Below are 15244 nucleotides of genomic sequence, written 5' to 3' on the forward strand. Positions count from 1 at the left end.
TCCCCAAGGGGGGTCTGTATTAAGTTTTAAAAAACGGGTTCTAAAGTCTCCATTCTGAAGCTGTCCTTTCCTTTGACAAAGAGACTTGTGCTAGGATTAAATCTTTGGCGTTCTCTTTTCTGCAGATCGATGCTTCCAGTGCCACCTGCAGTTGGACCTGCCTTCAGTTTTGAGTTGGATGTAGAAGACGGGGAGGTGGAGAACTATGAGGTCAGATACTATTTCACATGCAGATTTAGAAGTCTAGCTGAAGCGGTGTCAGTTATGTTTCTTTCGTTTTCGTTCCATTTGGAACTGGAGCCCGTAGATGGAAACTGGCGTGTGGCTAAGGCAGGGGTAGTCAAACTGCGGCCCTCCAGATGTCCATGGACTACAATTCCCAGGAGCCCCCTGCCAGCGTTCGCTGGCAGGGAGCTCCTGGGAATTGTAGTCCATGGACATCTGGAGGGCCGCAGTTTGACTACCCCTGGGCTAAGGGGTGGGACTTAAGTTAGCAATATTTATTCTACTGGTGTAAAAAACTACTCAAAAGCCTCCTTTGGTTTTCCTCTTCTGGAAAAGCGTAGTCATGCTGATAGCTGATATTCTGCCTTGAGTCTCAATGAGAAAGCTGGAGTAATAATATAAATAATACATATTAAAATAAATGATATGATAATGATAAATAAAACACTGGGTTCTCTGGGGTTTTCTTAGCAGAATTTTATACATTACTGTATGTCTAGTTAAAAGGACTTTCTGGCAATCCAAATCCTGCACCTAAGAAGAAAAGTAAAGTTGTGCTCTGTGTCCAGCAGTCGGCCGGGTGCCCACTTCCTGGTCCAAGACCCTCACAGGGTTGTCTCCCTAGGGGGTCTGGAGTGTCAAGGCCCACTGGCACAGATTCAGGCTGCCAGCCATGGGCCCTCCCATGCTGCTCCCAAGCTGGAGGATTGGTCAGCAGATGAGTCTCCCATGCGGTCACCACCCTCCTGCTGCTCAACCGTGAGGCTCAGATAGTACTACTCTTCCACTGTGACCCAGGGGGTTGAGGAGGCCATGCCCTGATGAGGCAGTAGAGGCGTGACCTGTACGAAGGGGAGTAAAACAGTGGTGGGGAGGCTGATGGCTCAGGAGGAGCCTTGGAAGTAGAGCCAAAGCTATGGGGAGGGGGGGGGGGGGCAGGAATATCCTCAGAGGGCTCGTTGGCCCATCTAGAAGAGAGTGCATGCAAGTGTTATGAACGCTTAAATCTTTGACAGCAAGAGGCAGTTGAGGCTGCTCCTGTCCCCAAAACCAACAGGAGCCCGAGGGGTACACGGGATCTCTGCCCTCCCCATCTCAGGCCTAAGGGATCTGGAGGCTGAGGTCCCTCTCCTTGTGAGGGGCCAGGAAGAGGCTCCAAACACAGGACTGAGTTCCTCTCTTCTCCATTCTGAGGCCCCTTCTGGCTCCACACAGCCACCCAGCCCCCTCACTCCCTACATGAATACACACACATTTTGATCACGGGTTCTCTAGTTTTGCCTGGTCAGCACAGAGGATGATACAGGTGTGAAAGGCAAGCCACTCAAAGTTAACCAGACTGGGGTCTTCTAATTCAAAGGGTGACTTACCCTCACAGGCACTGCTGAACCTGGCAGAAAGACTGGGAGAGGCCAAACCAAGAGGACTGACAAAAGCAGACATCGAGCAACTTCCGTCTTATAGGTTCAACCCAAACAACCACCAGTCAGAACAGACTCTGTAAGTATGACTTGCCCGTGTTGAAGCTTTTCTGTGAAATCTCATGCTCGCCCTATTGAACACAACTATTTAATACATTTTTTTTTGTATCTTCCCCTCCAATAAACTGTTCCCAGTCAGAAATCTCGCAAAGCATCAAATGCACAATTAAAGCAATTCTGTAATTCTTCATGCAAAATGTGGGGATTTTCTACACCCTGTAGAAAGTCGTGAATTTGGTGTCTCTCCTCTGGCTCGGTCCCATTCAAACAAGGTTTGCGGATGGGATCAGAAAGCAGCCACATGTCTTCATCACCTGGTGAATGATTATAGGGGAGCTGAACCTTGCCACACTGGAAGGAACCTGAGCCGGCTTTGATGTGGTAAAGACCAGCTCTTGTCACTCCACTGTTGTTTGGACTTGCCGCAGCCACATGGAACTCATTATGGAGAGATCATCTTTTTTGTTGACTCTTTACCACTTCAAAAGTAATGTGAAACTCAAGCTTTGGCCTAGTCAGATCACTTTCTCTTTTCTCAAGAGCTACAGACCGCTCTCCCCTCCCACCCCTTCCCAGTCTGGAGCCAGAAACTGTCCTCTGCCAAAGCAGGAGTCAAAGGTTCTGTCATTTCCTTTTCTCTGAAAAACACGATGGTTTTAATTTCTCTAATGTATTAGAAGAAGAAGGAGAGTTGTTTTTTATACCCTGCTTTTCATTGCCCAAAGGAGTTCTCAAAGCGGCTTACAGTCGCCTTCCCTTTCCTCTCCCCACAAGAGACACCTTGTGAGGTGGGTGGGGCTGAGAGAGCTCTGGCAGGGACTGCTCAGTCAGAACAGCACTATCAGGACTGTGACTGGCCCAAGGTCACCCAGCTGACTGCATGTGGAGGAGCGGGGAATCAAACCCAGCTTGCCAGATTAGAAGCTGCTGCTCTTAACCACTACACCACGCTGGCTCTCAAGTGGTTCTTTACTCCTTGGAAAACTAAACAAGAAAAACCTACTTTTCAGGTAGAACTGGCATTGTGTTGACACTAAACATACTTGTTACAAGCCAGGAAGTTCCAAGTTCAAATTTCACCTTAGCTGTGAACTCATGAAATGGCTCATGAAATGTCCAGTGCCTCATCTTTTTTCAGCCATACATCATCTCTCCCCGCCCCCCTTTCTGCAGCGTGGTACAATATACTCACCTACTTTGTGAGGTTGCCGAAAAAGAGTTTGCGTAGATCAGGGGTAGTCAAACTGCGGCCCTCCAGATGTCCATGGACTACAATTCGCTGGCAGGGGCTCCTGGGAATTGTAGTCCATGGACATCTGGAGGGCCGCAGTTTGACTACCCCTGGCGTAGATGAATTCAGTTGGGTAGCTATGTTGGTCTAAAGTAGCATACAAAATTTGAGTCCAAAAGCACCTTTAAGACCAATAAAAGTTTGTTCAAAGTGTGAGCTTTCGTGCGCACTTTCCTTGAGACAATGGAACAGGAATCATAAGAGTAATCATAATCACACTGCATATTTGTTGTGATGCTGTTTACTAATTTACTACTAATTTACTCTCTCCTTATATTTGTAGTCTTATGATTCTTGTTCCATCATCTGAGGAAGTGTGCATGCACATGATAGCCCACACTTTGAATAAAATTTTGTTGGTCTTAAAGATGCCACTGGACTCAAATTTTGCTTGTGTAGATGAGATGCTTTAAACACTCACAGCAAAACAAGTGGTAAACAGCATTGTTAAGATACGTTTCTTTGGTTTCGAATTCAGAGATTGGTTCGACCTAATTCTTACACTGTAGGTCATATTCTGAACTAATGGCTTGGATCCAGACTAGCACTTCCAAGGGCAGATCTGCCTACAGAACAGTTTCTCCTGCGCCCCTCCTTTTGTGGTGACCCAAAATTCCTCCTGAGATCTTGTTCCCCCGGGAATAAGATTTGGGGCAGGTATGGGGCATGCTTTGCAGGTAGAAACCTTGCGCATGCAGAAACATGCATCCAAGCTCACAGCAAATCTACAATTGCTGTTGGTGTTTACACCTAGTTGAAGTGTACTCTTCTTTTCTTTTTTTAATTAAAAATGTAGTTAATATAATTGCTGCTTCTCATACAAACTGTTGTTGCTCTCTTCTAGGTGTGTAGTGTGCATGTGTGATTTTGAGTCCAGGCAGCTACTTAGAGTTTTGCCATGCAACCACGAATTCCATGCCAAGTGTGTCGATAAATGGCTTAAGGTAACAGTTGGGGTGTTTTGTTTTGTTTTTTCATTTTTAGGATAAGGTGACCAGATTGTCCCACTTTTGGAGGAACATCTAGGGGTACCTAGCCAATTGTACTTTTGTTGAAATTTAAAAATATATATATTACAATACTATATTTGCATTCTGTGAAACTTATTGTTGCTCCATATAGACCAAATTTTTAATCAAGAACCCCCACCAGTCAATGGTGTCCCACTTTACCAATGTTAAAATCTGGTCACCTTATTTTAGGAGAACAACTAAACAAATTTCAGTAGCCTAATGGTTTACAAGAGCCTCTTGTGGCGCAGAGTGGTAAGGCAGCAGACATGCAGTCTGAAAGCTCTGCCCATGAGGCTGGGAGTTCAATCCCAGCAGCCGGCTCAAGGTTGACTCAGCCTTCCATCCTTCCGAGGTCGGTAAAATGAGTACCCAGCTTGCTGGGGGATAAACGGTAATGACTGGGGAAGGCACTGGTTAACCACCCCGTATTGAGTCTGCCATGAAAACGCTAGAGGGCGTCACCCCAAGGGTCAGACATGACTCAGTGCTTGCACAGGGGGATACCTTTACCTTTTAACGGTTTACAATCCTGGGTTTTTTTGCATCTTGTCACTATGCTGATGGAGGCGAGGAAAGCACTCCTCCTTTTGCAGAAGTGTTTCTTGGCATAGTGGAGATTTAATTTTATTTTTAAATAAAAGGTGGGGGGCTGCTCTCGAGTTGTTGACCACACTGCTTCTAGAATCTTGTTATGGAGCTCTTGTTCTAGCATTGGAAAGCTCAAGATATAAATCCCTGCCCCCCAGTGCTGTTTGCATTCATTCAGTAGCTCTCGCAAAATAACTTTGGCTTCATCATGATCAGTCTTCTGTACAGCCCCGCATGGGGATTGCACATGAGCAGGCCTGCCACCAAGAAGACTTTACAGCTGAAAGTATCCAGGCGCTGTACACCAGAGCCAGGAAGATTTTTCCCCGGCCAGGGACCACGTGCTCCTGTGCAGGAGCAGCACCCCACCACCATCCCCCACCCCCCGTTTCCTCTCTTGCTGTCAAAGAAAGTTGACTTTCGAATCTTAAAGTGGTTAAGAGTGCAAAGATGGCCCTTGGCCACTGAGTCCTGCAGCAGATAGTGCGAGAGGATTACGTGTGCTTTGCTACATCCAATTGCATTTCTTTTGCAGTCCCCAAATACCCCCTTCGTAGTGTTCCAGGAGGCCCCCTGCCCCCCCCCCCCCACTTCTAGGAGCAGCATTTCAGAGAGCCTCTTGGGCTGCAGGGGTGTAAGTGGGTAAGGCCCAACACCACAGAGACAATCCTTCTGTCAGTGGAAACCATCACTGAATCCAAGCCAGTTTATGCCCAGCAAGTGCTCTTTTGTCCCCAGATCAAAAGGAACACTCATCTACTTGCATCTCCTTCTCCCGGATGTGTGACCCGTTAGAAAATATAAGGCAGTTAAGTTAGCAAGTTCTTACGGGAGACTCAGGTTCCCTGTACTGTCCAGCCCACCTGTTGAGTTCTTTTTTTCAATGCCTGTAAAGTGAGTGACAACCAGAGTCGGGACAGTTTTGTCACTTCACCTATGCCACCTCACCTTTCTGCTTGAGGTTTGCTTGGCACCTGCCTTACACATCTTTATGCAGCAAGCCATCTCTTCTTACCCAAGCTTAGAACTGAGGAATCCATCTCTTTCTGATTTTTTTCAAGGTTGCTTTCAACCTGATGACTGTTTCATGGATGTCACGCCGAGCAATTTTTAATGCCCCCAGGCTTGGTTTTTTTGCTGTGACTTGGTTCATTGTTTTGATGCCAGCACATGGTTTTATTACACTGTTTTGCATTGTGAGCTGTCTCAAACGGGGCCTTAGAGAGGTGGCATAGATACATTTTCTAAATACATATTGAATTGTCTCAGTCATTCCCCCCCCTGGGGGTGTGCTCTTCCTTTCCCAGGGGTGCATATTTACCCCTTGGCACATGTGAAAATAACTTGTTATAAAACTACCACAATGAGATTCTGACTCATTTCAGAATGATGAGAATATTGGCCCAGTGTGATGGATTTGCAGGTCCATCATCACTCTGGCACATTTGCAACTGTTTAAAATTGGGATGTCAGCATAAAATGCTCAGATTTCACAAAGAAGAGTGTAAACCTAAAAGATTTGTAAGCCTTTGGTGGAGTTGGCAATTTAGCTGTAGATAGTCTCTTCCCCCCATCATAAAACCTTAAATCAGCAATTTATTTTAACCAAACATTTATGTTATTTCAGTTACTTCTTAAACAAACAAAAAAGCATGCTCATTGGTTTCTATTACCATAAATATGTTTTTTTCCTAAAACTGGATCGAACTGTTGCACAATCCCAGCGGGCCCACTAGTAAGTCCTCCCCCAATATTTATTGGAATGTCTTACAAGCACTGGTCTCAAATGAGGGCTGAATGTATCCTGAGCTTAGTCTCCTTAGGTTGATGTAGATGTAGAAGGTAATATTTTTATAGTCTGCCGGTGGAGATGATTTCAGTTAACACCCCATGTGTCTCGGTAACCTTTTACAGCATTAAAGCCGATTCCCTGCTAAGGGTTGGCAGGGCAACGATAACTGTGTGTAAACGGGAACCACACTGATTTTTTGGCAGGGTGTTACAGCCGTCTTTCTACTGCTTCTTGTGTCATCCTAGAATCAGAATTGGGAGGGGTCTCTGGGGTCATCTAGTCCGACAAACCAATGCAGGCACTCACAACTACCTGCCCCCACACACAGTGATCCCAATTTCATGCTCAAATGATCCTCCCATCAAACATCTCCAGAATCCAGCCTGGTCTGTTAAAATCTGGTGTGTGTAGGGGGAGGGGGGAGGATAGTCCTGCGATGGGCCATACTGTCAGACGCTGGGTTAGGTGCAATGAAAACGTTAAGGGCTTCAACCCAGTCGTCATATCTTTATTCAGTCAATTGACCAGCCAGAAAAAGGACACCCAGAAAGAACAGAAATCAAGCACAAGAAAAATGCATCACATTAGCAGACAGTTCCACTAGACTCCAGAGAACTCTATTATGTTAGCAGTCAACTAATAAAGTCGGTTAGGACAATTAACATAACTGAAATGTCCAAAACGGGAAGTTAAGGGGTGCAGAATTAGACTATTCCTGATACCTCTGTAGAATTTAAAGTCTTACGCAAGTGATCCTTCTTCTGCACACTTCCCCTCTCCCCCACTTTATTTTGTTGTCATGAGTTTTCCAGTTCAGTAAAACCTGTTTCTTTGTTTTTTTTTAATTTCCAGGCGAATCGTACCTGCCCCATCTGCAGAGCTGATGCCTCTGAAGTACACCGTGATTCAGAATGACCAGTCTAAGAGCACAATTCTCCTTTGGGTGTTCCTAGTCACATGTGTATATATATATATGAACTCTCCACTGAACTTAACCCGTGGCTTCCAGCCTTCCCTTTTACACAAAAAAAGGGTCAATGGACCTTTCTTTGCACTGTGTGATTTAATCAACTATAAAGCTTATAAATTAGTCTTCACAATTATGGGATTGTTATACTAACTGTGTGATTGGAACTCCAAAGAAAATTTTTTTTCTCTCTCTCTCTCTCTCTTCTAGCTTAATTTCGTGTGTGCACTAACATTCCCTGGTTTTCGTGTGATCATTCCGAGTGTTGCTGCGAGATTACCGTGGAACGTGATCTTCTAGCATGTGCTTTTATATTAAAAAAAAAAAACTTTTAAAAACGGAGGAAAAAAAATAGGAAAAAAAATGTGGTAGCTCCAAAACAATATAGCAATCTACCTTATATAGAGCCTTCAGATACTGTGAGTGGGAGTAAACAGTGCGGGTGGGTGCGTTGATCGCAGGGTGTCTGGGTGTATGCGGGCCCGCGCGCCATGTGCTTTTGAGCGGAAGTGTGTGAGAGAGAGGACTTATATACCAGCATGTACTGAGGATGTATGTGTGTAGTATTAATTATGCTGCAATGTATAATCTTTGTGTGTTATTTAAACAGTACTAGTACTGGACACTGGTTTATTTCCTTGCGTTTTGCAGTTGCGCACTGAATGCTAAAAGAGTGCAGCAGTTTATGGGCGTGTAATATTTCATCTCTTCCCCCCCCCACCTCCCTCCCTCCCCCACCGCCACTACGTACTTAATAGTATAAAAAGGCCTCTGCTTTTATTTTTTTTGGACACGTGTTATGCTTCCCATTGATCTTGCCTCGTTTTTAGTCCGTCGATCCCCTCAGTTTTTACCGTAATCATTTTAGTTAGCCTTGTTTTTAGGCTGCTGGGATTTCCAAGGACCGACATCTTGCAGGCACACTGTTAACTTTATAAGGGTTGCGGCATTGCACAATCAAGAAGCAATATTACTTATCGACTCCTTATCGAAAGGATGCTGGGTTTCCTCTTCTTTTAAAAACAAACAAACACAACCTTCCAGCCAGTATTGGTTCTTTTCGGTTAGAAACTGGGTTTTTATTTGAGAGATACTGAAGATGCTCCACTTCGGCATTCCCCTCCCCCTTTCCCGGTTGCTGTTTTATCCGTGGAAACAGAGGATCTTGAAAAGCCTTGTGCAAATGCTCCTTGTATTGTTAGTCATATACCTGCTTTTAATACATAGCTTAGTTTATGGCACTAAAAGTCACATTCCTTGTCATATGCAAGAAAGCTTATCTCCAGTTGAAGTAAGTTAAAGGCATACAACCTCATGAACAAAACTATTCTTAGCACTTTTGTGAGAGGTAGAATGTGTGGGTCGTCCCATCCCCCCCCCCCCACAAGTTGGTAACCTTGTTAATAATGGCTCTTTATCGCCTGGCAAAAATGCCGCAGGATACGGTTTTCTGTCTTGCTCAGCTTGATAGAGGGGGATAATTTTTCCCCCTTTTTGCTTTGAGCCATTCTCTGTCGTTATGGCTAGAATGAAGCGTCTTCATGTTCAGGAATTGGGCTGGTCTACAAAATCAAGGGGGAAAAGTAATAAATGCTGTGAACTGGGAGTTGATCTCCTTTCCACTGCCTTCTCAATAACGTCGTCTTGGGGAAACAAACAGAAAAAAAATTGGCACCATTTTAACATTTCAGGATTTTAGTGCTTTTAGTAGCTTTTCTGAATGCATAAATGTCTACGCGTGACTAATGCAGTTATCCAAGAGGTGCACGTTTAATTTTAGGGATCCTCTTGTTTTTTTGTGGTTTTTTTTCTCCTGTGTTCAAGCACCACAACCTTTGGTTGCAACAGCACAAGCACCAATTCCGTGTCTTTTCCCGATGCTTTTGTGTAGGCTGCTATTTGTTAAGTCTGTTTGTTCCTCCTCAACAGTGTTTGGTGGTTCTCTGTGCTGAATCACCCTTCTTCCGTAAAGCTGTGCTGGTCAGCTGCAGCTCACGGTTCTGCGGAAATTTTTTAAAAAGCACAATTTTTTTCCTCCTTCGTTTCCGATACCGTTTGCCTCTGTTGAGTAGCTGGGACACCTCACCTCCGTCTGTAGTGTTAACATACTCCAGAACGCTAACCAAGCAAATGAAACCATTTTAACATACTGTGTATGACAGATTTGCAAATGTTAACCGTTTCCCCTCGGTGCGTTCCAAGGAATTGTCTCGACATGTCAAAAGCAGGTTAAATTGCACATAGGAAACTTTATTTTTTTAAGCAGACAAAATCATGGGCTTGGGATGTGGGGGGCGGGGCCGGGGGGGGGAGATAAGGGGTATGCCACACATGTTTTACAATACTTTGGGTCTTTTTATATTGCTTGGGGAGGGAAGCGGGAGATTTTTAACCTGTACAAATCTTAATTTTAACACTATCCACTCAGCGTCTCCTTTGTTTTAAAGCATGGAAATAAGGCACTTTCTCTTAACCAATTGACCAGGCACATAATGCCCTATTCTGAGCAGAAGGTTCTTTGCCCCGAGTTGGGACCCATCTGTCTTGCAGGGTATCATCTGCCCCTACATTCCCAGTGTCAATCTAACGGAGGCAGTTGGTGGAGAAGTAGGGCAGCAGTAGGGGGTTAATTTGGTAATCTACTGAACCTGATTGTTGCACTCCTGTGGCTGATCTCTTCTTAGACTGGCTTTTGTTTGCGTGGGACTCTTGCCAATGTGTGCAGAACTGCTTCCTGTGGTTTTAAGTGTGTTTTATAAGACGAGTGTGCGTGCACACACGCATGTGCTCTGAACCAGCTCCAGCTGGCTGCGATGGAATTCTGAAACGGTTGCTGCTGGCAGAAGAGGGAAGGGGGATTCATGCTCAGATGTTAGCTGCCATGTGTTCTATGGACATCTGTGTGTCTAATTCCACAGCCCTCAATGGTGCCCAACGGCACCAGGTTGCATTGGGTTGCCTGTCTCCCCCCCCCCCCCGCCTTCCCTGCTCAAGGAAGAAAAAAGTTGGCGTTATCATGTTGGCACTGCTGAGAGGGATGGGATTTTGGCACGAGTTGTCAACTTAATTTAACTTTTTTCCCCTGGCTTTTTAGACTAAATGAGTATACAAGCCTTGTGGCTATTTCTAAGGTCTCACTTTGTGGCTTTCTTTACAGATCATTGTTTTGTGCAAAGTAATTTTCTTTTGTATAGGTTTTTTTTTTTTTTGTACAGTCTCCAGAATGTGATTTTTTTTTTTTGTCGCAGCTGTTAACCTTTACACCTCTTGTAATATTTGGGGTTTACCAACTTTTTAAATTTGCTTTTCCGAGGACACATTACCACCTCTGTTAGGCCTTTCAAAGAGAGCTTAGTTCTCTCTCCTTCTCTGTTCCCCCTTCCCCCACCCCACCCCGATTCCTTCAGTTACCTCATTTTGCTATTTTGTGTTGCAGATTTGCTAATGATTATGAAAGTTTATGGATTTTGTTAGAATCATATTTGTCAAGTGTTTTCTTTTTTTAAAAAATCATACCCCATTGTATCATTTAACATGTAGTTTTAAATGTATTATAAATATCTGTAACCAAATCATTTGAAGGCTTGATAAATTTTTAACAAAATTTGTACATTTTTTATGAGAGTTACTAGTAATGCTTTACTAAGTAGTGCAATGAATTTTTATTTTTAATCCCTGTGCCCAATTTTGGAGTTGAGAGGGTTGTTCAGTAATAAATGTATGATGTACACTTAAACAACTTTGTTTCTTCTCACATCTTGAGCACACCCTTCTCTCATAGTAAGAAGAAGAGAAGGAGCTGGGATTTTGTGCCCTGCTTTCTACTACCTTGAAGGAGCCTCAAAGCATTTTACAATCACATACAGAGTTTGGTTTTGTTTTTATTATGAATACAAAGAACACCAGCCTTCATAAACAGAGTCCTGCTCAGTCAGAGGTATGTGGTCCCAGGGCAGGAACTGTTCTACTGACACATAGGTTCCCCTGCAGGCTTTCAGATATGTTACATCACCAAGTGCAGGCTTCCTCATGCACAGCCCCTCCCCTGCACAGAAGATAACTCAGTGAGCAACAATTACAGGCAAGCAACCCTGTTTCTGTGAAATAGGGCAGGGGTAGTCAACCTGCGGTCCTCCAGATGTTCATGGATTACAATTCCCATGAGCCCCTGCCAGCGTTTGCTGGCAGGGGCTCATGGGAATTGTAGTCCATGAACATCTGGAGGACCGCAGGTTGACTACCCCTGAAATAGGGTACAAATCCTGCTATGTGTTATAAGAGAATTGCCAGTTAGCATGGTTTTTCAGTGGGGGAGAGACGACTCTGTAGTTACTGCTTTCTTTGAAATTCCCTGAACCGGCATAGTTAAGCACATTGCCATGTATATTTCATCTATATTTTCAAATATCTTTTAGCAGGTAGTTGCTAGATGATCCACATCATTTTAATCTGCAAAAATTTGTAAATATGTATGATAATCCAGGTTCAATTTCCCTTGGGTTTAAGTATTGCTGAAAACTTCTATGTAACTAGTACTCTTTTAAGAAAACCATTCAAATCTAGGAAAACGCATGACAGTTTTATTTGTCCTGTGCTGTACCCTAGCTGCCTCTTTGGGGGATTGAGTAATAAGACCTGTGCACAAAATGTGATCACATCAAAGTTTAATAGAATGGCATCAGTATACTAGCAGTTGTGTTTTCATTGCTCCCTAATCCCAGACTAAGTATCTTGGCCATAGTACACTGCAGCAGAGAAGCTCTTGGTAAAATCCAGATACTGTAGGGAAACATATAAAATCTTTGAATTTGTTGAAACATTTTGATATTGTCTCTTACATAATTGATCAAAGGTTGCTCTCCCACTTAGATTCATGGCTTTCTTTTTGAAGGTATGTTGAATTTATTGGATCTTCCTGAAATAGGTGAGGGGTTACATACACCATATGAGCCTCTTGTGGCGCAAGGTGGTAAGGCAGCAGAAATGCTGTCTGAAGCTGTCTGCCCATGAGGCTGGGAGTTCAATCCCAGCAGCCGGCTGAAGGTTGACTCAGCCTTCCATCCTTCCGAGGTCGGTAAAATGACTACCCAGCTTGCTGGGGGGTAAACGGTAATGACTGGAGAAGGCACTGGCATACCTCCCCGTATTGAGTCTGCCATGAAAACGCTGGAGGGCGTCACCCCAAGGGTCAGACATGACCCGGTGCTTGCACAGGGGATGCCTTTACCTTTACATACACCATATTAACTGTTTACATATTGAAGAACAAATTTCTTTTCAGTTTGAGTTTAGGGTAGCTGCACAGACATTCCCAATGGACTTGCAATGAAATTTTATTGAGCAAAGGTTAGATTATTCCCCCGTTCCTTCCTTGTAACATTTATGGGCCTGGTTATATATGAATTCTGATTTTAAGGGGAGAAATGGTTTTCAAGAAAACATATCCAGTATTGTACTGCCAATTTCTCAGTATTGTACTGCCAACTTCACAACTAACAACAACGGGGATTCACATGTCTTACTACCACAGTTAATGCTGTAATTTACACATGACTGCCAAGACTGCACCTCTTGGAACTGCAGCCGGTTGGTCATTTTATGGGACAAAACATTCAGACACGGTCGGTTGTGCCCCCCATGAAGGTTCTGTGGAACCTGAAAGAGTCCTGTAGATGAGACAATCCAGTATCCTTAACCCTCATCCTCACTTCACATGGCCATAACTAAACAGTGCCAGTAGAATAATTCTATCAAAAATGTAGGCAATTCTCCACACAGCGCACACACTTTTTTAAAAAAATGTGTAGTCACAAGACAAGTCATTTTCCTGGTTTGGATGGCTACACGTAGAGAGTTCAGTGCTGGGTAGATGTTCCCCATTTATCTCTGCTGTCCCTGCCATCTGAGAGGTTCTAGAATCCTAGAGTTGGAAGGTACTCCAGGGTCATCCAGTCCAACCCCCTGCACAATGCAGGAACTTGCAACTACCTGCCCATTCACAGTGATCCCCACCACCACCACCACCACCAAAAGTCTCCAGAATTCAGCCTGACCTGGAGGACATTCACCTACCATCCCACAGCTAAAAGTCTCCCAGACTGGTTGTTCATTCCTTGTCATGGTGGCTATCTCGTGACAATTTATCCCTTTGGAGTTCCTGAACATGAAGTCATCCTTGCCACTGATGCTTCACTCCTGGGTTGGGTGCCCAATGTAAGCAATGGTCTGCACAGGGTACATGGTTGGAAGATGAGAGATGAATTCCTATTAATTTGCTAGAATTGCAGGCAGTTTGTACTGCCCTTAGCTGTTCCTCAGATAACCTGTGGAATTGGTCCATACCTGTCCAAACAGGTAGTCTTTTGCCGAGGGACATCACCGCCACCTGAGTTCCTGCTCCACTTGCTTTCCCGCTGGCACCCCTGACTTCCCGCCGCCCACTGGGGGGCGCTGCCAGCAGCAGCTGTGCAGTGCCATGACAAAGGGGAGACCCAGCCATGGCGGCCACCGGAGAGCACCAAAAGTGAGCCAGTGGCAGAGTGGCAGGGCAGCCCCCGAGGCATCAGCCAGGGAGGAGGACGAGAAAGAGCCGTGGCCCGGTATTGTGATCCACAGACCAGGACCGGTCCCCGGACCGGGGGTTTGGGACCACGCCCTAAGGGATGTATTCTAGATCTGGGACCCACTGGTTTCTCTTGTTTTGACACAGCTGATGTGTAAGCCACTTGAACCCCTTGTCACATGTTCATGGGCTGAACTTTCTATGAAAGTCTGTTTCTTGGTGTTATATTAACCTGGAGGGCAAGTGAATTAGCAGCTCTTCAGGTGGAACCTCCCCCCTGCCCCCTTTTTGAAGTTTTTCCTGAGCAGGTAATCTTTTGACCCAGTCTTAAGTTTCTCCCTAAAGTAGTTTCCGAGTTCCACTTATTCCCGGGTATTCTTTTGCCTACAGCAAGCTTAGAAAATGAGTGATTCTTGCACACCTAAGATGTTAGAAGAGTTTTATTATTTTAGGTTAAAAGAACTCCAGAGTTACACAGGGATAGAGCACTGTTTATATGCTTCGCTGGTTGTAATAAGATAGTGGATTGTCTCTACCATTAGAGCAGGGGTAGTCAACCTGTGGTCCTCCAGATATCAATGGACTACATTTCCCATGAGCCCCTGCCAGCGTTTGCTGGTGAAGGCTCATGGGAATCATAGTCCATGAACATCTGGAGGACCACAGGTTGACTACCCCTGCATTAGAGAACGCTATGGTTTAGCTCAGTTGCTGTGCTCACTAAACATTCACACCCATTATACCAGGGCTATAGTTTCTGCAACTGTCTTTGATTGAGTACTGTTGACAGCTATTTGCAGGGCTGCTACTTCGTTGTCAGCAGAGAACATTTATATGCCACTATGGTTTGGATCCCCCTTCAAGTATCACTGCCTTGTCATGGCGAGGGGACTTGCGTAGTTCAGTGTAGCTATGAGCTATGCCATGCAGGGCCACCCAATATGGACAGGTCATAGCAGAGAGCTCTGACAAAAGGTGATCCACTGGAGAAGGAAATGGCAAGCCACTCCAGTATCTTTGCCATGAAAACTCTGTGGACAGTACCAAAAGGCAAAATGATATGACGCCGGAAGATGAGCCCCTCAGGTCGGAAGGTGTCCAATATGCTACTGGGGATGAGCAGACGGCTACTACGAGCAGCACCAGAATGAATGAAGCGATTGGGCCAAAGCCAAAAGGACGCTCAGTTGTGGATGGAACTGGAGGTGAAAAGACAGTCCGATACTGTAAAGACTTTTATTACAGGAAGGCCTGGAGGATCATTGTCCATGGGGTTGCTATGGGTTGGACACAACTTCGCAACTAACAACAATATGGTTTGGATC

The 15244-nt window shown here is 44.8% G+C and overlaps 1 protein-coding gene across 2 annotated transcripts in view; it reads left to right on the forward strand.

Moving 5' to 3' along the window:
• RNF38 (ring finger protein 38) overlaps positions 1-11096 on the forward strand; it is a 125808-nt gene extending 114712 nt beyond the window's left edge. The window contains exons 9-12 of one of the 2 annotated variants that reach the window (XM_077345574.1): positions 126-210; positions 1586-1725; positions 3842-3941; positions 7243-11096. In XM_077345574.1, the coding sequence (XP_077201689.1) occupies positions 126-210; positions 1586-1725; positions 3842-3941; positions 7243-7305 (388 nt within the window). In that variant the 3' untranslated portion in view covers positions 7306-11096. The remainder of the gene's footprint in view (positions 1-125; positions 211-1585; positions 1726-3841; positions 3942-7242) is intronic. The other variant, XM_077345575.1, reaches the window with a different exon arrangement.
• The last annotated feature ends 4148 nt before the right edge of the window (positions 11097-15244 follow it).

Source organism: Paroedura picta, chromosome 7, assembly GCF_049243985.1.
Source record: "Paroedura picta isolate Pp20150507F chromosome 7, Ppicta_v3.0, whole genome shotgun sequence".
Lineage (NCBI taxonomy): Eukaryota > Metazoa > Chordata > Lepidosauria > Squamata > Gekkonidae > Paroedura > Paroedura picta.